This window comes from Cyanistes caeruleus, chromosome 4, assembly GCF_971803275.1.
Source record: "Cyanistes caeruleus chromosome 4, bCyaCae1.hap1.1, whole genome shotgun sequence".
Taxonomy (NCBI): Eukaryota; Metazoa; Chordata; class Aves; order Passeriformes; family Paridae; genus Cyanistes; species Cyanistes caeruleus.
The window spans coordinates 26,277,706-26,295,586 of NC_141704.1; the positions used below are offsets into that span (position 1 = coordinate 26,277,706).

The window sequence follows — 17,881 nt, forward strand, 5'->3', positions numbered from 1 at the left end:
AATCCAGAGAAAGTGAATATTTTAACAGGTTGGAAAAGACACTGTGGATTTATAGCTGGATACATGATTACAATCTGGTGTAGAGTCTAAAAGAACTACAAATTTGAGAATAACTGAGCAGTTAATATTGGGTAATTCCTATGCAGACAGGCATTTAATCCTACTTGAAACTGTCTGCACTAATCAACAGAATACTAACTTCAATATCTATCCAATTTGGCAAGTCATTAAATACTGCTTTCAGTATTTATTTTTCTAAGGTTTTTTAAATTCTTGTATACCTTTCTAATCTTTCAATTCACCAGCCAAAGTCATAATCATCAGGCAGAGGCAACTCTAAGTGTTATTTACTTATGAAATATTAATTACTCACTTATGCTACATTTAGACATGTACACAGAGAATACTTTACCAAAACATCCATTTAAATCCTAGTACTGCTGAGAGACAGAACTATTACTGCAACCACGTAGAGTCAAGCAAAATTAACCTCAAGTCACAGAGAGAACCAGGAAGATCAGGGACCTTGATGCCCATAAATTACTTCCTGCTTATTCAATTTTCTATGGCCAAGGAAACCACCTCTGCAGTGATCTGAGGGCCTGGACCACAGAAGAATGCAGAGGAGGTGGATCTTGCCCTCAATCAACACTGCTGAAAAGCTTCCTTTGAAATCCTTCTAAAATTTCTAGTTATTGCCTTTTTATCAAAATTTTTCATACAATTTCTTCTTCATACTGACATTTCTGATGCTCACTTTTAATTTCTAAATTTGAGCAAAATCTGTTTGACTGTTTTCTGGTGCAAAACTAAAGAATAATGCATTTTGTCTACATCATTACACACCCAGAAGGCTTTTGTTTGAGCTCTAGGGAAACAGAAAACAGGCTTGTGGTTGAAATATGAAGTTTACAGCTCTCATTGCTGAGAAGTGTTTTTAATGAGGACAATTTGCAGTTGATTTGATTGGCTTAAATGAATTTAAACTGTGTGCTAACTGTGCACAGCATTTTCCCTGCAACTACTTTAAAAAATAATGGTCCTGCAATCTGTGTAATGGGTACATAAGTAACTCTTACTCTTCTAGGTTATCTAGTAATTCCCGGTCATCCTCTGACTGCACTTCCTCCCAAGACTTTCCAAATTCCTGGGGGGAAAAAAGAAAAGAAAAAAGCATCTCCTGATTCTCATCACACATTGTCACTCAACTGAATGAACATCTCAGAAGTTGCAATCAGTATCTTATTTTGGATCATTTCAGTATGGCTGTGAGTAAAAGGTAGTCATACAACACTGCTTTAGTAAGAATTTCTAAAATAAGAATTATTTTCACCTTTTAACAGGGCATTTCCCACACTATAGCTGAGAGGAAGATGATTTGGCATAGAGTTCTCAAGAAAACCAGTGCTGCAACACTCCCAAAGCGTGCCTGAGGTGGGTATGTTATCACTGTCTCAAGTTTGCCCCCACCCTTGCTCAATCCAATCTTTTTGAGCAGCACGTGCTGCTAAATGCAGCTGTCACACGCAAGGCTTCAGCTGGCACAGCTGCACCAGTCAGTGCCTGTACCTGGCTCGAGGCTGTGCCAGTGAAAACATGGTGTAAACTTAGCTATGGAGCTCCAGAAAGGCAGCGTGAGCCAGGGCACAGACCTGTGAGACAGACTCCAGCTTGGCTTCCCTCCTCTTCTCACCCTCGAATGTACACACATCGATGCATGGTGTTCTGTTCTTCCTTTTACTTTTTGTGTTGTTTATTTATACCTTAAAGACCTTCAGCATGAAGTGTATCACAATACATTTGTGCAGTGTTCAGCACAATGGCAAGCACTCACAGCATGACTGAGATAAAAATAACAGGCAATGAAAAGCTGAAGGGCTCTACTCAAATACCAGCAGTGATCTTTAGCTAGTGTTTTTCTTTCCTTGGATTCTTCTTGTCTTTAAAAATAAAACCAAGCAGACAAACCAGTAATCAGAATAGTATTTTTAAACCTGTACTTTTGATGGCTGTGGAGGATTCACAAAGATTATAGTTGATTATAGTTGATGATCTTGTCCCCATAAAAAAAACCAAACAAAAACAAAACAGCTAATAAAAATATAATCCTTTAATTGATTTTATTAAAATATTCCTACTAATAAATATATTTAATAACATCCTTAGTAACGAGTATGATTATTGCCTTTATGGCAAAATGTTTGGAGAAAGAAGGAAAAGATATCCATCATTTAACAATTTAATGAGAATTTTTAATGTTGTTAGTGTCTATCAAGAAAATGATAAACAATTGTCTCTAGACAGCTCTAAACATGTCATCATATATTACAGAATGAAAATTCTGTAATTAATTCAGTGATACTACATGGTAGTGTGTAAGCTTTCTGAGTGAGAGGGGAGACTCATTAATGTCACCATTACTGTGAGATAACATGAAGCCATTAACACCTCTCACCACATGTTCTCCCAGCTGTACACTAGTTTCCTATGTCTGCTGTTAACACCTTAATGAGCAGATAGTGGCTGACAACCACTGCAAAATGAAGAATACTCACCATTTTTCCCTTTACCAGCTCAAAGTATATCAGAGAGTATGTTCAAATACTCATAAGAGAGTATGTTCAAAACAGCAGCCAATATTAAGCTTCACCTTTTAATTGAAGGTGAAAAGGAAAAAAACATGCCTGAGCTTTGTTACTGCTGATGTTTTTTATGGTGTTTATATGAAGAAGGCAGAGAGGGAGCTTGTAAGATGTCTCTGTTTCCCTCATCTATTTATATTCAGAGGAGAAAAAAAAAAAAAGGAAAAAGTGAAAAGCTAACCAGGTTTTGTGTCACTGGAAAATTGCACGGTGAATGGATAACTAGGAACACTGTGATGAAAGTGCCAGGAGACTGAATCTGAGCAATTGGGTGGAAAAGAGTTCTTTGAAACATTCTTAAAAATATTTAAGTTTTTTTAAATTATTTTTCTTTTTTTAAAACACTTTTTCAGTTCTCCAGTTTGATGGGCATCTGGGACCAAGGGTGCCTTTGTTAAGTATTCAACTTTCTTTGCTTTTTCATCCAAGATGCAAGAGCTGCCAGGAATGGTCTCTAGAGATTCCCAAGAAATTCTTAACAAAACCAGAGAAAAAATGAGACTCGACATTGTTAATAGTTCAAACACTAGAAAATGCATAATTAAGAAAACCCCGAAGGCCTTGCTATATATTCAAGAAAAAACAACTTTTTCTTTTAAATATTTTCTGTTTACCTCACGGAGAGGATGATCCTATAGAAAGGTGAGAACATGCAAATGTGTGTGGTTTGATAATTTCCTCTTCCAAAATGTAGTCTAAATGCACAGAGATGAAATGCCTCATTGGCAATTTGCCTTCTCAACCTGAGTGCAGCTCTACAGGCAGAAAGTAGTTGCCTCACTGAGACAACACACCCCAGCTTGGAAAAAAAAGTGCAGAGATGGGAGAAAACAAGAAACAGCAGCTGGTATCTCAAGCAGTGTTCCCTAAAGAGCAGTTCCCAAACTACATGCAAATGGAGTTCCAGGCCTGTGGAGCTCAGAAACTCCAAACATATGTTGTTTTTTTCCCTGCAAATTTTCTCTTTCCCTTCTTCTCACCTGTCTTGCTGTGATCATCCGAGTTATGTTAACTGTTTTATATTGCTGCAGAACTCAAGGCGGTCTATCAGGAAAAAGAGATGACCTTACCCCAACATTAGTTAAATCTTCGGATGAATTTCAATATGAAGCATTCCCCAACTGGGGGAATTTTATTAAATCTTGAACTGTCACCAACTGATGAAGGGTTCCCCTTTACTGTTTTACAAAATACACACCATGTAAATCAAAAGAGGCTAAATATAAGTAGTGACTCCCATAATAAAATATTTTTCCCCTCTCCTCCAACAGATAATAGTGATGACCTAGAGCTTGGCAATAAGGAGAAAGCATCTTTTTGCTGTCTTTGAGGAAAATAAAGGCTTTATGAAACAAGTTTTCTAGTAAGTAGTAGGTACCATTTTTCAGCTGCCTAGCTTAGTTATAAGTGTATTAATTACAGTGATGTTACATACTGTAGACACATGCCATTAGGCAATTTGAAAATAGACACCTGGGTTTCCTACAAAGGATACTCTATACCTGAAAGTGCTGCTGGTAACAATCACGTGAATACAGAAAAAGAAGGCCTTGTCAGCCTGGGTTTGCCTCAGCTCCTCTGGGACTAAGAGAGGTTTAATATTGCCTTCTGTTCTTTTATGGCCTCCAGCAGTCACCACAAAGTTCTTCCCTCTCCATTTTTACATGGCTATTTGTGCAAGGTGTGTCATGGGGCCACAGGATGATTCACACAGAGAAACAAGAAAATTAGGTTGGAAGTTTTTGTTTTGAAGAAAATAAAAATAAGGAATTCCACATCTATATATCATGGATACACTGCTGCTCAGTTCTTCACACTCCAGCACCAGCTCATCTCTGTGAATTAACACTTCAAGCCATTCTGTAGGATTGGTGTAATTTTCCACACTTAACACAATAAAGACAAAAGACCTCCAAATCCACTGGTGAATCATTTCAGATCTCTGTAAACCATGTTTATGTCTTTGTATAATCCCCTGGATATTTAGAGCAATGTGAAGCACAGACCTCTAATGCTCACTGGTAAAAATGAGTCAATCTTGATAGTACACATTGAAAAATAAATTTCTGGTAAATTGTGAGGTGTTATGGGAGAGGAAGCAAAATCACTACATTGAGCCATTACAGAAAGCAGATGTTGTGTAGAATCTAGAATTTACTGATATAGACTCAGCTTGAAAAAAACCCCATCCTATCTCATTTTAAAAAATCTACTGTAGAGCATGTATGTGCAGGACAGAATATTTCCTCCTTACAATGTAAAGGCCAATCTACTGAACTCTGGGTGAACAAACTGAGGTTCTTCCTTTTAGTCTTCTTGTCTCTGTGCAGGAAAAAAAAAGGGTTGGCAAAGGCTCTTTGGAAAGCAAACACCTTCCCTTATGCAGCTAAAAATTTCCTGTGTGCAAATATACATTTTATAGTGAACTATGCTAGAAGTGTTTAAAACAAGAGTATTTAGGTCTGTTTTCAATATTTATTTATTTTTTAATTCTTTCTTTTAAAGAATAAATATCAGAAATTCTGATGTGAGTATAGTCTGAAGGATCAGAAAGGCTGAGTAGGAACAGTCTCCTGAGTAGACTGCAGTGCAGACAACTTCAAAATGTGTGGACAGAGCATGCAGAGCCAGACAAAGAACTGTGATCACCCAAGTATGTCCCAGAAGAGGTACTGGCATAAGATCTTGCATATGCAGTACCCACTGCCCCATTTTATATATTATGATGTTTTGACATAGCTTATTTGAGTTATATTTACTATTGTCTGTAATTTCAAGAACCCAAAAGAATATATATCTGAGTGATGCTACTCCGTGACCAATAGCTGAGCGGGTTCAGGCTGGCACGTGAAGGCATCCTGCAAAGTTCTGGCCAGAACCCCAGCTACAGGCAAAGGGGACCAAGGCCCTGACTGTTAAACAGTTTGCATGTTCTGTGGCCACGCAAGCAGCATCACTCAGACCACTCCTGGATGTGGTTCAGGAAGCACACAGGCCACAGATCATTCTCAGGTGACAGGCATGGGCAAGGCCACCAGTTTTGGAGTAGCTGGAGAAAAGACCTTAGGTATGTGAATATTAGCCTTGCTGTTATATTTACTTTGGCATATTCTGCTTATTAACATGGCACAGCCATTGTGTCTGTATTCATGTAATGACCTCCCTGCATGTCTCTCAAATTTCTCAAGTAGCACTTCATGGTTCTCAGAGATTCTGGGTAGTCATCTAGCTCAATTTCCTGAGCTAAGATGGAACAGATTAAAATGTGAACAATGAATGCAAATGAGAAACAAAAGATAATTTAGAAAGATGCCAAATTCTGAAAACATAATATTACTTGTAGGACAAGAGAAGAGAAGAAAGAAACCAAAAGAAGAGAAGAAAGAAACTATTAAAATCACTTAAAATAATGACATTAAATTAAAATCTGTTAACTTCCAAAGAAGTAAATGCTCAGTTCTGTTGAGGATCTAAAGAGTAGGTAAAACAGTCAAGAATGCCTATTTATAACCTGGATATTAGTACATGTAGAAGGCACAAAGACTATTTCAGGTGAACTGTAGTTATTTCTGGGACAGAATATAGCAGATTTTGAAGCAGCTCCTATATTCATAAGTCAAAGGCAGCAAGTGAAAATCTGTTACATGCACACACTCTCAAAGGTGTGAGATAAAAAAATGTTTAGCAACATACACCTACCTGGAGGCTAAAAACTAACTGTTTTTCTTTCATCTCTGGGTCTTTCATTTTCCTCCTCTTTGAATTTAATTTATACTTTGAAGAGCACTTCCAGCTTAAGGTTTGTAGAAAACGAGCACAAAGCCAACTTGCTTTAAGTTAGACCTCCATTTAGTTCATTGCTCTATCTCGCTTTCCCTCCTGTTTTAAAGCAGTTTTTGAGCACTAATGACATGATGATTAGTGTCTCTTCAAGCTACATTCTTGCATCTCTCAAAATCAAAACTCAACAAAAAATGTTTCCTAGTGCTTAGTTTGACAATTATCCAGAATATCATACCATAAATGAGCATACTTCTTAAGAATCCTTCACTTGATTTTTGACCTTTTTACTAATTGCTAGTTTGGATTTATTCACTTTTAACTAGATAATGTCTGCATCTCTTTAGTCAGTTTGTTAATTATTCATAGAACTACTTACCAAGTAATTAATGATATAAAATTTGTCATATTCTTTATTTTTGGCATTGATTCTGCGATGCTGCTTCTTTCTCATGTGGTCTTTAAGTGTGTTTTTGTCTCTGAAGACTTTTTCACAGTATAAACACTGCAAGCTAAGATAAAAAGGTAAACAGGTCAACATGTTAAAATGAAAATAGTACAAAACAATAAACTTAAATAAGCTGGAGTTATATATAGTAAGATTAACCTAAGAATGTCAGAGCAAACTGAAATAAACAGAAAGCTCATTTGAAAAAAAAAATAAAATTACAAGATAGTCTTAGATCACAGTAGAGTAACTATTACTACTACTACTAAACAGAAGTAAGAATGACAGAAAATGAAAAATACAGGTAACAAAGAAGTTTACTGTTTGCCCCATATGCAAAGTGGGAGGAAAGTCTGATTACCCAAAGCAGGCACAGAAAAGCTGCTGATTGCTCACTGTGTGAGCTCTGTAACTCAGCATGGACTCACTGACATCCAATCCATCCGTAATTGTTTCTTTGTAATTCAGAGTGAAAAAAAACCAAACTGAACATACTACTTATCTTTTGAAACAATTTCAATTAGCTAAATAGAAAGTTTTTATAGGTCTACCTCAACAGGGAGGGTAAATGAAAGTTTGCCAGGGTGGTCAATGGGTTTTGAAATCCTAAGAAGTAAAATTCAGTAAATAAATTCACATCCCCACTGTCAAAGCATATATAATTCATAGATAAACATATATACACATATCTACATACACATATATACATAGATGTGAGAGTATTATTTAGGTGTATATACACATTACTTGAGAAGGTGAAAACACATTCATTGTGAAACATTCATTGACAAATGAGAATTTTATCACAGTATGTATTCTAGACCAATTCAAACAAAACAGAAATATATGCACTGCCTTAGATCACCATCATAAAACTCTTTTGGTTCTATAGTCCCCTCAGATGTTTTGTGTGCAGCAGGAATTCAGGATTCTCAGTATCATTTTGCCTTTCAAGACATTTAAGAAGTTTTGAATTCTCCCTGTGCTTGCAGACTTCAAATCAAGATTGCCTTGCTGGTGAATCACAGGTCTGATGCAAGAATACAACTATGAATTTTAATATCTGCTTTGCTCCACCTGCTAACAGCAAAGTGTTTGCTCTACTTTAGAAAAGCATTCCCACGAAGAGTATGGAAGGCTTTCTGTCAGCATACATAATGTAGTCTTATTTGCCTGAAACAAGATCTTTCTCCTCCAGTAATTTATTCTCAGTTATATTCTACTAGCATAGCTAATAAGTCTACTCTTAGCCATAGGGGGAGCGGCCTTTCACTACTCTGGACACAATTTCAGCATGTGCATTAACTACAGAGAGGATCAGCTTTGAGAAAACTGCCTCTAATTGAAAGCCTCAGGTCCTACTGATAAACAGTAGAACTGCAAATTCTCAGTGAGCACAGTAATTCAGTGCATTAGGCAGCACCAATGATAAGAGAAAAGGCATCCTTAATATGTCTTAATTTCTTGAAGAAGTTAATATGTATCTATCCCCTTCTGCTCTGGGTTTGCTCTGTAAGCAGTACAAAAGGGAGAGACCAAACATCCCACAGTAATGGTATATAGAGGCAAATGAAGACTGGAACAAGGACTCTGTATTCAGTGATTAAAGAGATGTTTAGCAAAAAGTTTGTCATGATGAGAAAGAACATTAATGCTAACAGTTATAAAAAAAGGGCATGTGCTATTATTGATGTCAAGCTGTGCAACAGGTAACTGAAACACAGCACTTGACTTTGTGCTATGAACTGTTACCAATCAGTAAGTCAACAAAAAGACTTCTAAGATGACTCACAATAAACTTACATGCTCTCTTTGCTTCTTCTTAACTAGTCACAATTGTGGAATCAATTTTTACCTACTATTTCCAAGTTAAAAGAAATACAAACCAAGTTTATTGAAAACAAACAAACAAACTACTTACTTGTCAAGCTTTCCCTGTAATACAGCCAAAAACTCATAGCAGTTCACAATGTTATCTGGCAGCCCAATGTTAAAGGCATGCTCTCTTGCCATATGATTGAGAAGAACAGATCTACAAAAGACATTCAAATAGAATGTTACATACTTTTGGATATATACAACAATTATTCAATTAGTGATTTAAAATACAACAATGGCTCTAAAACTGCATAAACGCCAATGTGAAATGAACAGTAATAGTCTTGCTGTCACTGCTAGGAAAAAAGAATGCAATTTTATTGAAACAGGAAGTTTTTCATTTTCAGTTTTGCTGAATGTTCAGTAACTTTTCAACTGCTCCATCAACATCCATGAAATATAATCCTTTAAATGAAAATTACAGTATAGTTTATTTTGACCCTTGCTGTTAGCAAAGCTCAATCATTACCCTGTATAAGCAAATCACATTTCAAACAACCCTCCTGAGACACATTCTAAAAAGCCATTTGTCAGACTTCTCCATGCTGGTTAGCAGATAAGAAATTCTTGGATGCAATGCGCTTTTACATCAATATTGCTTCACACAGCACTAGCAACATGGATGGCACTCAAAAGTGTACACAAATAAACATAAAGGATGTTCAAATAAGATATTCTTCTAACAGAGATATACTGGTTAATTCCTTAGGTGGCCAACCTCTCTATAGGACTCAGCTTCTGCCTTTGGGGCCTGAAGACCAAATGTTGACACTTGCTTTTACCACTGTCCAGGCATGATTTTCAAACATGCACTATGCATGTCACACCCAAGAGGAAGCAGAGGATGAAGTTCCTCTACTGTCACTAGACAGTAGAGAGGGACACTCACAGAACATTGGGATGACCTGCAGGAATATGACCCCAGGTGCTTCTACCCTTCCAGATTACCAGAACTACCCATGCAAACAGACTTAGCCTCTCCAACTGAAACTGATTTACTCTGAATAAACAAAGTTTCTTTGGAACATGCATTTCAATGCAATTCTTACACTTGACTGATGCTGTAAAGCCCTCTGTTCTCACTCTAATTTTCCCCTCCTCTTTTTCATTTGATACTCAAATTCACACTAGTTAGGTGAGCTTTAAATAAGAAAATGTACAACTGGATAAAAATTTTTTTTAACCATCACATTGGCTTACACAGTTGTCCTGGTCATGAAAACATCTGCCAAAAAAGAGTTTCTCTTTAAAATAGTTCATTCCCAACTCCAGCGTACTGTGTAGTAGAAATAATTGCACTGGAATAAATAAAAAGGTTTGAGTAGTAGGACAGCATCTATTTAAAATGGCATTTTAGTTGAAAGAAATACTTAAACTATACTTTGAAGTTAATTATGAGTCCTACCATTATGCATTAACTGGTTCAATGACACCGAAAACATAAACAAAGATGCTGAGTAGATATAAAAAAATAAAACAAAAGAAACAGGGCAATAAACAAACCTGTTTCCTGTGAATTCTTGATCACAGAACATACACACACTATGAAAACTTGTGTCATATCTCTCTTGTTGTTGCTGTTCTAGAATTTCTTTCTATAAAAAGAAAGAGATACAGTTATTCAGACAAAACCATAAGCATAAAATCATGCCATCACATAAGCTTATTCTACATATTTATCCTTACTGGTAACAATGAACATATAAAATTCAAATGTGCTGCTGGAACAAACCAGATGTTAGTACGTTTTGAGTGAGTTCTCACAAAACTTCCAAGTCTTTCCAAAGGCAGTATGTGTCCCAGCTAAGTTCCAGTAAAATTCTCTTAACTTTATATACATGGTGCATGGAAATAAATACAATCCCCAGTGAGATCTCATGCAACTATTTAAATAATTCTGTATAAAACATATAATTTAATGTTTCCACCTGTGATTCAGGTTGACCTCTGGTACCAATGAGGAGGTTTATGGGTAACCACCTAGTGCCCAGTGGAATGGCAAACTCAGTCCTACATGGCTAACTGCAGGCAACCTAGAGGGATTTTTCCTAATGCAGGACACAGCTCTGGCAGTTTCTGTAAGCCAGAACATACCAAACCCAGGGAAAAGGAGAAGGTCATGGCCTTTACTCTGGCTCTGTTTAAGATAGGGCAACAGGCTGGGTCAGACACTTTACAGCACTTGGTACATATTCCTAAGAACAACAAAATCAAACAGCAGGTGATTTGTCTCCATTGCTGTAACAGCAGCAGTGTAGTAATACTGTGCAGGTACTATGCACTTCAGGTGGCAAGGCCATAATCATCTTGGACACGGATGAATCAATGTCTGGATTAAACTTTGCACATTTTCAGCCTAGCAGCATACCACTCTGTGCTTGTGTTTTAAGTATTGATAACTGGTAAAGGATTTAAATTCTGTGCAACATAAAGGTGCTTCTACCTGCTTTCTGACATTCAGGATCCTGACTGAATTTCTTAGGGGATTTTCTCAATCTCTTTATCTCTTTAGAACCTGCAGTGAAACTCTGTGTTTCTCACTTGTCTCTTTGGTAACCCTTTTATGTGGATTAATGCCCAAATTTGTCCACAGAGCCCACCTGAATTCAGCTTCACCTGTTGGATAAACTCCAGAGAAGGCATAAAAGAAAGGAAAAAAGAAAGACATACACCCTAAACCCCAAAATAATTGAGAGGAAAGCTTGAGCCATTGTGATGGAAGGCCCCAGCGTGTCCTGCAGTGTGGATGTATCACACCACATCCCACTGAGAGACGGCAGGAGGCTGACACCGGGTGAACAAATGTGCTGTCTACTTCTCTTCCACAAAATCAGCTTGCTACACCCAGTGAGGAGCAGTGGGGTGGGAAGATGTCTGTCAAGAGTATGAGAGTGCTGCACCTGAGATGCACTTGGCATGGTGTCTGTGGGTGCCAGGGGACACTGGCACACTGTGCCACAGCCCCTTCCAGGGCCCATATTCAACCACACCACTTGGGAACTGTAGTTAAGTGTCTGTTACCCTGAAAATAGAAATGCTGGGGGTCTTCTGGGTTTTTTTTTGTACTACAAGGTATGCATTTTATGTTGGAGTCATGCTCAGCAGCATGCACTCACATTTTAGGCTGTATCTGCTCATGTCCTGCTGTGTTATGCAAAATGTCAGCTCACAGAAATGTAAATTCCTATTTTTCAGGGCTGACTCTTGAAAGAGATGAATGGAGCACACCCTTGTCAGAGCCCTTCAGCAGAGATGCAAAAAAGACTGCTCCATGTGGGCAGTGAGTGTCCCATAGCACATCAGTGGAAACTGGGGCTTTCTCTGATATGAGTTGCTGCCCCTCTCTCCACTCAGCAGCATGTTTGATCCTGTTTGGCTAACCCTGGATTTGAAACCATCATAAACACAGTGTATACACTTAGTAAAAAACACTGGAAACAATCTAAATGGAAATTAAAAGCAATCATGTACAATTCAAACACAAGGATAGAAACACCCCCATCCTCATTAATGGTATTCCAAGGTAGCTTCCTGATTTTAATTCACTAGCAGGGCAAAAGGTTTTCTGCAGTATTTGTCTGCCTAACTCCAGACTGCTTACTGAAGCCCTTGCTGGCAACTGCTCTCAGTTATGTCTGAGGAGGAAGGAGAAGCATACTGCATGCTCCACACAGATGATGCTGCTGCTACTATACTCTCACCCTTCCTGTTTCCCCCTAGACCAGCACGCTTGGCAGCTGGGAAGCTTTGATTAACCCAGTATTGTTGCTTTACCAATTTACTCAACAGAGTTTAAAAAGTATTTTCCAAGGCAGACCCTCCTTTTTATGAAATATTGGCATCTTTCATTGCTACAGGGAACTTTCAAAACCAGAAAGCATATTGGATACCTGGACAGGTGAGGAATTAAAAGCACCAGTTCACATCAAATACAGGAAAGGGAACAAGGCTGCTCTTCTTCCCTACAGACATTTCCAGCCCTCTATTTCACTGCTGGAACTCCAAAGGAAGAACAGCAATTACAATAACTTACATAAAACAGAAATTTTTCTGAGCAGAGACATTCTAGTAATGTGTGTCAATCAGAAACTGAAGTTATGAGGCAGGAAATGAGCAGTTTGCTTAAATACTTGCATCAGCTTCCAACCTCCTGGACTGTTTGGGGATGTCAGCATTGATTCATTGTTGATACAAAGACAAAAATACCCAAAACATTAAAAAAAGTGTTTGTTTTCTTTTTTCCCCCCCTTCTTTTTCTCCTGTATCTCAGCCTTGATTCCAGCCTTCACAGAGATCGGGTTCAAAAGGAACACTGGAATGACTAACTGGGACAGGTATAAGGGTATTGCTCCTCTAACTGTCCATCCCATTTGCTCTTAGGTTCTTCCCTTCTTCCCTAGTGCTCCTCTTCTTGAGTTGACTCAGCCACTAAAGTGGCACAGGCTAAAAATTACACCTGAAAAGGCTGTAATCAATGACAGGTCAAATGACAGCCTTTGAAGGGTGCTGTGACACTGATGTAGAAGACATTCTTACAGCTCATTCAGGAAGCTGAGTCAATTAAAACAAGGAGGATGAGTTTCATGGTATGATGAAAACTAACTATATAAAGATGTATGAAAAGAAAGAGGGTTGAAATTACATTAGACACATACCACAGGTTGCCAAGCTGAAGCAGGATAAAGGTGACAAGCAAAAGAAGATGGAGACAGGCTAATGCAGTAAAATGAAATAGCAAAAACTGACCTTCTTCCCCCACCCTCAAATACACCAGAAACAAACAAAAAGAAAGAGCATAGATCCAATGCAGCAAGAGACCAGACACAAGCAAAGAAGAATGTTTGGATCATGCAGGGCTTCAGTCTAATTATGTCACAACTGTTAAAGAAATGCATTTAAAACAAAAATAAAAAAGAACCAGGATCAGCAAAGGATAAGGAATGGTTAAAGGCTGGACATCAATTGTACTTAGACCTGACATAATTTACCCAACAGTCATTATGGAATCAGATAAAACTATTTCTGACCATTTGTATGACTAGTCTTCATAAACTGAGAGAACAGGCAAGATTCCAGAGTGAAAAAAGCAATTAAATACCCAACGTAGGCAAAGAAGGGCCTACAGAATTCAGAAGTAGGTTTTAACATGCAGACATTACCAGCTACTCAGTAAACACTTCTGGTGTTGCATTACACTAAACTGGACTAACATCTCCATCCCTCCCAGTGTATATCTTCAACCTCCTGAATCTTGTTGCAGCTTAAGATTGTGGCAAACTGGGCATCATACAAACAGCTCTCCCTGGGAAGCTACTAGAGCTTGTAGTCTTGGTGAAAACTCCTCTTCAGGATCTTTAATTATTGGGGGAAAGAGAAGCCCCTTCTCCTAAAACTACTGGTCACGTGAATAGCTTTATACATGACAGCAAGACAAGGTCAGCGCTGTTGTAGGAAGTGTGGTTTGGGGATGAAAAATAGGTTTGGGGATGTTACTTTTTTATTTAAAGAAAACACCCAGGTGACTTATATTGACACTGCCCCCCACTCCATGTATCTCTAGTTTTGCTGCCAGGACTTCCTTGCCTGGTAGTGCTTGACAACTATGAATTCTTTGTCACGGCTGTGTTTTTCTAAAAGACCATATCTGTTTTGTATTTCACATCCCTTTCAGCTATTTCAGCAAGCTGTGCTCTCTAACCTACTTCAGGCTCATTCCTTGGCCTCTCTCAATACATCACAGTCACCATTATGTCTCTGCATGACATCCACCTTGGCTAGCTCCCTGCTGCAATACAGCCTGAAATATTCCTAAACTGGAGTTTCAAAACTGCAGAATGAAATGCTTCAGGCAGCACATTTTAAAGACAGCATTTGTCCTTGTTTGGGCTTGCTGTTGGAGACAGCAGTTAGGATTCAAAGGCTGCAGAAAAATCACCAAAAGTTGTATAGTTCTGGTCTTTATTCTACGCAACTCACATGAGCCCATTTGCCAGCTCACTCTTAATTGCTGGACTTGTCTGGAGGTAAAAGGCTTTACAAAGCAAAATATCTATTTAACTTGCAAGTCAACGCTCAGATTGCAGCAAAAGGAAATGAAAAAATAAACAGACTTTATTGCTGTAACTAAAGCAGTGACTCCATTAGCCCCAACTACAGCTGCAGCTTGATTTCACAAAATCCTTCTGTAAAAACTGAGGATACAATTCTGATATTCAAGATAGCGATAATTGCAAACTATTTTGCACCATAATAAGAATGTGTATTTCTTTCTTTCCTAATTTAATGACTCTGTAAACAAAACCAGCACTTGCTTTGGACTAAATACTCCACTCATTCCAGAGTTTAAGGAAATGCCTACTTGCAGAGCAGGTGAGACTGCTCACCTGCCAAAAGACTCCTCATGCCCTTGGCACTGCAGTGGAGAAAAGGCTTAGTTGGTACAGAACTGCATAGTACAAAACACCACAAAACCAGAAACAAATGACCCTTAAAAAACAAAAAAGTACAGTCCAATTTATAGCAGCCAGGAGCTGTTTTTTGTAGTCAGATGGTGCTATGAAAACATCAGCTGCATGCTCAGTCACAACCCTTTTTCCTCCCTCAAAGCCACAAACATGATATACACTTTGGACTGCATGCCCACATGCAAAATTCAGGATGTCTTTCACAAACTCAAAAGAATTGTTGAAAACTGTAAAAGATACAGAGAAGTGCAGTAATGATGCACTGTGAAGAAGCACCAAATAGCATTCCTCAACCTCAAATCACCTAATCACTGAGGTTGCAAAGGATCTCTTGAGAGCAACAGGTGCAACCCCTGTGCCCAAGCAAGGTCACCTCTACCTGGTTACCCAGGAGTGTGTTGAGTTTTCTTTTGACTGTCTGCATGGAGGAAGAGTTTACAATCTCTCTGGGTAACTTGCTCTAGTGTTTGACCACCCTCACAGTAAAAAAAAGTGAGTTTTTTATTTACAGGGGGAATTTCCTGATTTTTAATTCATGCCCATTGCCTCTTGTCCTGTTGGTGAGCACAACTGAGAAAAATCTGACTGCTTTTTTCATTCATCGAGTACTTACACACATCACTGAGTTCCCCTGTGAACCTTGTCTTCCAGACTTAACAGTCCAAGCTGTCTCAGCCTTTCCTTGTATGTAGGATGTCGCAGTCCCTTAAGCATCTTTGCGACCCTGCTCCAGAGTTGCTCAAGGAAGTCCATATCTTCCTTGTACTGGGGAGCCCTGAGCTGGACTCAGCACTCCAGTTGTGGTCTCAGCAGTGCTGAGTACAGGGGAAGGATCATCTCCCTTGACCTGACTGCAGCACTCTTCCTAACACAGCCCTAACAACAGGATGTTGTTGTTCTTCTTTGCCATGAGCGTGCACTCCAGAACAGGACTAATGAAAGACATAATGTAAGGCAGATAAATCAAGAGACAAATCATGAATGGTTTGGACAATACTAAGGACAAGTTCTTCACTATCTCTTCTAATACAAAAACCTGCCAGGTGTGAAATGAACAAAGGATCAAATAGATGCTTCTCTCCCAATGTGTAGTTAGGCTGCACAACCCACTCCTGTAGTGGGGATCCTGGAAGTTTTTGTGGGTTCAGAGTTGGAGGCTCATATGGCTGAACTCAGAAATTTTTGACCTGCCAGTTGCAGGAGACTAAATGATTATTTTGGGAAAGAATCACCACCAGATCAGAAGCCAGCACATACCAGAGACACTTAGCTGCTTTCAAGGGTAAGACACTGATCTAGACAAACCTTTTTTACTGATCCCAGATAGCTCTGGAAGGGAAGCATGTTAGGCATGAATGCATCAGCTGTTTTTTTCTGAGTCCATGCCAGTCTAATGGGCCTACACAGGAATGCAGGTTTCAGCTCAGGCAACTCCAACTCCATGGGAAATCCCCAGTGGAAGAACTACCACATTTCTCCTTTTCAGGAGCTGGGATCCTATGGCAAGCTGTGTAAGACTTGTACATATTCCTCCAGTTCCGGGGATTCACTAGTCATGTACTTCAAGCTGAAGAATATTACTGTTCCCACCAAATGGAAATAGCACTCACAGAGTAGCTAAACCAACTGGATTTTGCCTGCCAATCCCAGTTTCCCTAGGACAAGAATTTGGATTTTGTAAGGTTCTCCTTCATTCTGAATGCACATCACTTAACGTATCTTTATTTGCATGCTGTGTATGTACAAACTTGTAATATAAACATACCAGAAGAAACAGCATAACAAAGGGTTAAAAGGCCTGTGTTGACAATTCTCAGGACACAGCTGTCAGCACTAAACTGAGGAATGTATTTATGTAAAGTCCATAAAGCCTGCATTCCAACATCTCGGAGCAGAGGTATGGGGTATTCTGCATCTCCAGTGGAATACCCTGCATCCTAACATGAGGAGACTGTCAACAAGGCTGCTAGGTACCACGTGACATTCATTTCTAAATTATCCCAACAGCAAAACCAGACTCCATATTTGCATTTCTAACAAGAAAACAGAAAAAAAACCACTGGCCAACAATCTAGGCTATGACTCCTGGAAGCTGGTCAGCACAAGTTGAACTTGAAGGACCATCCATTCAGAACTGACAATGCCTAAAAGTTCAGCAAGGTCTGTCCAAAATATTAGGCTGACATCAGGCAAGAAGAACCAGAATGGTTCACATGGGCTCAAGAGCTGGCAATTCTTGTCCTTTGCATCTCACAGAAACAATACTGGCCAGGCTCACAAACCATGGTGCTTGTGACTATGAGACTGTGAATTAATGAAATCTGGGAAAGAGAGTGTCAATGAACAAAAACAACTTGCTCAAAGATTTTGTAGGTAAGTATCACCTTCTCTGCTCACAGTATCACACACCAAGTTCTGTTTTGCTGATTTCCATAGATGTATACTATTTCATGAAAGATAGTGTGTCAATGCATTGTAGATCCTTGCAAGAAAAATGTTCAGCACACTCAACCTTTTTCATTGTTCTGGGTGTATTCTCCACTTGTGTGGAACATTGACAATTTATCCCAAGGAAAAATCTATGAACATGGGATTGTGTATGTTTGTGCAGCAGCTAGGGAAATGAGCTTCAAAAAAAAAAAAAAAAAAAATTCAGAATTTTGTCATCT

General features: G+C 38.7%; 1 protein-coding gene and 1 long non-coding RNA gene across 3 annotated transcripts in view; one reads left to right on the forward strand and one right to left on the reverse strand.

Moving 5' to 3' along the window:
- The window catches only part of ZNF277 (zinc finger protein 277), a 45,686-nt gene that overhangs the window by 3,857 nt on the left and 23,948 nt on the right, over positions 1–17,881 (reverse strand). The window contains exons 5-8 of the mRNA XM_086887099.1: positions 10,252–10,343; positions 8,792–8,902; positions 6,802–6,934; positions 1,080–1,147 (exon numbers count right to left, since the gene is read on the reverse strand). Coding sequence (XP_086743225.1) covers positions 1,080–1,147; positions 6,802–6,934; positions 8,792–8,902; positions 10,252–10,343 — 404 coding nt within the window. The remainder of the gene's footprint in view (positions 1–1,079; positions 1,148–6,801; positions 6,935–8,791; positions 8,903–10,251; positions 10,344–17,881) is intronic.
- LOC147653501 (uncharacterized) lies at positions 1,147–17,863 on the forward strand. 2 transcript variants are annotated; one of them, XR_015286279.1, is made up of 3 exons: positions 1,147–1,434; positions 3,914–4,005; positions 14,420–17,863. It is a non-coding gene; the product is annotated as an uncharacterized LOC147653501 (long non-coding RNA). The 2 variants fall into 2 exon arrangements; XR_015286278.1 differs by lacking the exon at positions 14,420–17,863 and adding an exon at positions 11,944–13,539 and having other exon boundaries at positions 1,344–1,434.